The 6,820-nt window shown below is 31.4% G+C and overlaps 1 protein-coding gene across 1 annotated transcript; it reads left to right on the plus strand.

The window, feature by feature from the left end:
• Positions 1-4,137: 4,137 nt before the first annotated feature.
• LOC122510567 lies at positions 4,138-6,552 on the plus strand. Its single transcript, XM_043625322.1, has 5 exons — positions 4,138-4,173; positions 4,216-4,384; positions 4,490-5,448; positions 5,559-5,804; positions 6,391-6,552. Exons 1-5 carry the CDS (start codon positions 4,138-4,140, stop codon positions 6,550-6,552), a joined length of 1,572 nt encoding a protein of 523 aa, XP_043481257.1.
• Positions 6,553-6,820: the final 268 nt, after the last annotated feature.

Genomic DNA, 6,820 nt, shown 5'->3' on the forward strand with positions numbered 1-6,820 from the left:
ATTTACATAAACTATTGCTTTCGAACATTAACATTAAATGATTTCTAATATTACAATAATAGTAATTGACAGAGTGGGGCAGAATATTAAAAAACAACGATGTTGCAAATGCTATTGCATATATTCCATAAGAAAGACTGTATTCTGGTTGTTGATCAACAGTTGTGAAAACTACTGGTGGTTCAAAAGAATATAATCTAATTAAATAGTCTCTTTGATCATGATTTAAACATTTTTTATTAAGACTATCAAAAATGTAAAGGCTTATTCCATCATAATAATTACAAATCCAATGACCAGATTTATAAGATCCACTAAAAAGTATTTAAATGTGCTGCTTACTTTTCTCGATTGTAACTATCAAATCAATTGTTTGTAAACACAAAGTATTTTGCATATTATAAAAAAAAATTTGATTGTCTTCCCAATAGCTTTTGAAATTTATACATATGATCATTATTTAGCATTGATCCTTCAGTGACAACAATACTTAAATCAGGAGTAGTCGAATTAACAGTTTCTCCTTTGTTAGACATTGTTCTTTTATTTTATAAAATTTACTTAAATCAAGGAATTATAATTTTAAAAATAGTAATACTACATTAGAATTTTAATATAAAGTTTTATACATTTAATTATAAATTTTAAAATTTCCTTTTATACAATGTTGCCAAATTTTGCCTCTTATAGAAAATAACAACAAATTTACAACTCTCTCCTTATTTAAAACTTTGAAATTTTTCCTTGTATCAAATATAATCAATGTCCAATTTTGTCTTTCATTCAATTTAACTAATTTCCAATTTTGTCTCTTATCCAATATTTAACCAATTTACAATTTTGCTTTTCTCCAATTTAACTAACTTCCAGCTATGTTTTTATCCAATATAAATAATTTTTAATATTTCCTTTTATCCAATTTAACCAATTTCCAGCTTTCTTTTTATCCAATATAACCAATTTCCAATTTTGCCTTTTATCCAATTTAACCAATTTCCAGCTTTGTTTTTATCCAATATAAACAATTTCCAATTTTTCCTTTTATCCAATTTAACCAATTTCCAGCTTTGTTTTTATCCAATAGAACCAATTTTCAATTTTGCTTTTTATCCAATATAACGAACTTCTAATTTTGCCTTTTATCTAATAAAACCAATTTCTAATTTTGCCTTTTATCCAATTTAACCAATTTCCAGCTTTGTTTTTATCCAATATAACCAATTTCCAATTTTGCCTTTTATCCAATTTAACCAATTTCCAGCTTTGTTTTTATCCAATATTAACAATTTCCAATTTTTCCTTTTATCCAATTTAACCAATTTCCAGCTTTGTTTTTATCCAATATAACGAACTTCTAATTTTGCCTTTTATCTAATAAAACCAATTTCTAATTTTGCCTTTTATCCAATTTAACCAATTTCCAGCTTTGTTTTTATCCAATATAACCAATTTCCAATTTCGCTTTTTATCCAATTTAACCAATTTCCAGCTTTGTTTTTATCCAATATAAACAATTTCCAATTTTTCCTTTTATCCAATTTAACCAATTTCCAGCTTTGTTTTTATCCAATAGAACCAATTTCCAATTTTGCCTTTTATCCAATAGAACCAATTTCTAATTTTGCCTTTTATCCATTTACAGACGATTTCCAAACTATAACAAAATTTGTAATTTATTAATAAACATCAAAAAAATTATAATAAATTTTTTAACTTTATTAATAATTAACACCAAAAACAAAACACAACTCAATTAATTATTTAATGATTGAAAAAATTTAGAAAACAGTATCTTAATTTAATTCTATTATTATTTACTATTCACTTATTATCACTAACTATATTTACTAATACTTACTATTTACTAAATCACTATTTACTAATTCACGAAGTATTCATTGATAATTCACTTATTTAACTTTTATTTAACTTATTTAACACTTATTTAACTCACTCACATATAGTGAGTGAATTCACCAGTGAATTATAAAGATTTTTTAATTGAAGACACGTAGAACGTGTCACAAGGAAAATAATCTACGATATGATTTTTAAATTAAAAAAAAATAATTGTTCTTTTATTTAGGTGGTAGGCCCTGAGCTTGAGTGTCCTTTTCGCACTCGTAGATTGATTCTGAGGCCATTATATTTCGTCGTCTCGTTCTTCTAGAAGATCACACTCGTGCTGCTTGATTTGACCACAGATATTTTAAAGCTATAATTCAAAAAATTAAGCTTCTTGGCGCGCTAACCCTACCTATATGGCGCGGCCTACTTCTGTCTTCATTACAATCGTCTGTGCCGATCTGATCACAGAGTCTTTTCGTTTTATCCAAGTTTTTTACCTTTCTTAATTAGTTTTTCGCGAATAAAAATGTCGAATTGTAGTGGCGGTAGTGATTTGAGAGACAAGGAAAGTACGGAAAAAAGTAGTTCGAAAGGTAAGAAGGATCATCGAGAAAGAAAATCTCCTTCTAAAGAGAAGCAGGTTAGGCGTTCACGTTCACGAAGGAAAATTTCGACAAGTTCATTCTCGTCATCGGACTCGGAAAGTTATAGATATGTGAAACGATCAAAAAGATCTCGCAGAGATTTATCGGCTGACAGAAGATCCCGATCAAGCCGAAGAAGATATTCGAGATCTAAAAGTCATAAAAATCGTTCTTATAAGCGTTATAAGAGACGCCATGAATCTTCATTTGACTTTAGCAGTCAATCATCTGATCGCCATCTGCGAGATGTGACGGATACTTCATACTATACAAACTCTGATTACAGTCCGCGAGACGTAACAGACTCAACAAAATTTCTTGATCGTAATCGGAAAGATACGACAAATTCTCAAAAAACTAATAATTCGCAATCGAAAAATATCCCCAAAAATACGACAAATAAAAATCTTGATAATGATACAGAAAATAACCCTCAAATTATCAAAACAAATAGTCAAATAAGAGATGATTTTCTTCTAGGCGACGTTCAATTAAGTACAGGCACGTTAAAAATTCTTGGGGACGATTTTGCCGAAAATAAGTCTGAATTTATAAAGGTACACCACGTCATTATTGAAAAATGGTCTCACATGTTAAATAATGGTTGTTCTAAGAAAACTACCGACGAATTAACAAATAAATATCCTTTTCCAGAAGAATTTCCTGCTACCAAATCTCCTTCAATAAATCCTGAAATCAAACAAAAATTGACTGAATACAATTTGAAAAAAGATCATTTTCAGGTTATAGCTCAGGAAAAATTAGGAAAGTCAATTTATGCTATAAGTTTGGCTTTGACGTCATTACTTAATAAGGGTGGAACCGAAAACGAGGAAAGCATTGCCTTTTTAAGTGACGCAGGACGTTTGCTCGCTGACGTGCATCACAGTATGTCCATGACAAGGCGTTCTTTTATCACTCCTGTCTTAAACCAGTTAGTGAAAGATGTTAGCGATGGAGTCCCTGTTTCCAATAATTTATTGTTCGGTGATGATCTTCCTAACCGAATAAAAATCGCAAGAGAGGTGGAAAGACAAAGAAGAGATGTCGCTAGATCAGTCCCAATTTCTAACCAAAAAAGAGGAAAGTCTCTTCAAAGTTCTCAACTCAGAAAGTCATCGCATTCATCATCGAAGACGTCAAACTTCAGAGGCCCTCCCAGACGGAATTACAACAACCAGAGGGGTCGTTGGGACGGGCCAAGGAACAACCGGACCCAAGCGCAACAACCGTATCGACGCAACAAAATGTAGAGGTAAAAATGGTTTCTGGAAGGTTAAAGTATTTCATTGATTTCTGGAAGAAACTTACAAATGATAAAATAATTCTACAGTATGTAGAAGGTTACAAAATCCCTTTTTCTGAAAAAGTGCTTCAGTTAAAAGAAAAAGATCCACCTATTTTCACAAAAACAGATTTTGAATATTTTTTATCGGCAGTAAATGAATTATTAATTAAAGGTAGTATAAGAGAGTGTAAGCCTTGTAAAAATCAATTTATCTCATCATATTTTCTTGTAGATAAGCCTAATGGCAAGAAAAGATTTATTTTAAATTTGAAACCTTTAAATCAATTTATAAAAGCCCCTCATTTTAAATTAGAAGATTTAAAAGTAGCTTCTAGACTAATAACACCGGGCTGTTACATGGCCTCAATTGATTTACAGGACGAATTTTTATTGGTACCAATATCAGAAAAATATAAAAAATTTCTTCGTTTTCAGTTTAACGAAAAATTATATGAATTTAATTGCTTACCCTTTGGTTTATGCACTGCACCCTACGTATTTACAAAATTGTTAAAACCAGTAGCACAAAAGTTGAGAAGTGAAGGACTATTATCTGTTATCTACTTAGATGACATTCTTTTAATAGCAAGGTCAAAAGAAGAATGTATTTTTAATTTAAAGAAAACTAAAGAAACCTTAGAATCACTTGGTTTTATAATAAATTTCGAAAAATCTAATTTAACTCCTTCTCATGAATGTAAATTTTTAGGGTTCATTTTAAATAGTTCTCAATTCACAATAGAAGTTACTCAAGAAAAAAGACAAAAAATCTATAATCTAGCAAGAAGTTTAAAACTTAAAGCGAAGTGTCGTATAAGAGAATTAGCTCATTGCATCGGTGTTCTTGTTGCAGCGTGTCCGGGTGTAAAATACGGGTGGCTCTATACTAAAGTAATGGAGAGACAAAAATTCTTAGCACTAGAAAAATCCAAAGGAGACTATGAAGACTATATAATAATTTCGAATGAGACTAAAAATGATTTAGACTGGTGGATTAAAAATATCCCTCATATAAAAAATCCTATCCGAGTTTCGCATTTTAAACTAGAAATATATTCAGACGCGTCATTAACAGGTTGGGGGGCTTATTGTCAAGGAGAAAAAGCACACGGTTGGTGGAATCTAGATGAAAGAATAGAGCATATTAATTTGTTGGAATTAAAAGCAGTATTTAATAGTTTAAAATGTTTTGCGAAAAATCTTAGATCGTGTCATATCTTACTTCGCGTTGATAATACCACTGCCATCTCTTATGTAAATCGGATGGGTGGCGTGCAATATAAAAAATTGAATAATACAGCTAGACAAATTTGGGAATGGTGCGAAGCAAGAAATTTATGGATCTTTGCCTCGTATATAAAGTCGAAAGATAATACAATTGCGGATAAAGAATCTCGCCTCCTAGCACCGGAAACTGAATGGGAAATGAACGAAAAATATTTTCAACAAATCGTGAGAAATTTCGGAAATTTTGATATTGATCTCTTCGCAAGTTATACCAATAAAAAATGTGATCGCTTCATTTCTTGGTATAGAGATCCCGAGTCTTTGGCTATTGACGCCTTTACGATTTCTTGGGCAAATGATTATTTTTATGCGTTTCCTCCCTTTTCCCTAGTGTTAAGAGTCCTTAGAAAAGTAATTGATGACAGAGCAGATGGTGTTATAGTAGTTCCTTTTTGGCCAACTCAGGCTTGGTACCCCCTGTTCTTAGAATTATTAAATAAAAAACCTCTCTTTCTAGGCCCAAAAATGGATTTATTAAATTGTTTTTCCAGAAAACGCCATCCTCTAGCCAACAAACTTACCCTGGTGGCAGGGAGCTTATCAGGGAAGCTTTTCTCAAGAAAGGAGTTCCAGAATCAGGGATTGAACTAATGTTACGGTCATTATCTTCGTCGACAATTAAGCAATATGAGAAGCCTATGAGATTATGGTGGCTTTACTGCAAGGAAAAAGATATTTCAATGTTCAATGCTAACGCTACCACCGTTATAGATTTTTTGGCAAATATTCTACCTAACGTAGGATCGTACGGTACCTTAAATTCCTATCGGTCAGCAGTGTCTCTTATATTAATGACAGACATTACTTCTGATCCTTTGATGACCCGGTTTTTTAAAGGGGTATCAAATATGAAACCGCAAAAACCGCGATACGATCTTACGTGGGATCCTCAAATAGTCCTCAATTATATAAAGAATTCTTATCCAAATGAAAATTTATCGTTAGAATCGTTAACTCAAAAATTAGTTGTATTAATCGCTTTAGCTACCTCTCAAAGAGTTCAAACAATTTCAAAAATTTGCGTGGATAATATAATTGAAAGTGAGGAATTTATTCAAATTAAAATCCCTGATAAAATCAAAACTACAAAAGTTAATAGATCGCAACCATGTTTAACGCTTCCTTTTTTCAAAGAAAATCCAGAAATCTGTGTGGCCTCCGCTCTTAAAACCTACGTTAAACGTACAAACGAAATCAGAAATAATATCAATGAACTTTTTCTTACTTATAAAAAGCCTACGAGAGCGGCAACCAGCCAGACCTTAGCTCGATGGATAAAGATTATTTTAATAAAAAGTGGAATAGATACATCCATTTTCAAAGCGCACAGTACTCGACATGCATCCACATCAGCGGCTGAAAGGCATGGTATCAACATCGACACCATCCGTCAAACCGCTGGGTGGACAGCAAATTCCAAAGTCTTCGCCTTATTTTATAAACGTCCGATTATCGATAAAACTAATTACGCAAAAGCGATATTAACAAATAATTAGTGTTTAGTACTTTATCCTGTTTAAATATGTTTTTACGTTCAAAACTATGTTCAAAATTATGTTCTTATGTTCACTTTTATTCTAATTTAATAAAAGTTTGATTAAAAATATACAGAAATCGCGAAATGTTATTTTCTTTAAACATCTACGTAATGATCTAGAAGAACGAGACGACGAAATATAATTGACAATTAAACGAACTTACCTCAGTGAAGTTCAATTGTAATTATATGAGACGTCTCGTTCGAATAGATCAG

Source organism: Leptopilina heterotoma, unplaced genomic scaffold (genome assembly GCF_015476425.1).
Source record: "Leptopilina heterotoma isolate Lh14 unplaced genomic scaffold, ASM1547642v1 Lhet_70, whole genome shotgun sequence".
Lineage (NCBI taxonomy): Eukaryota > Metazoa > Arthropoda > Insecta > Hymenoptera > Figitidae > Leptopilina > Leptopilina heterotoma.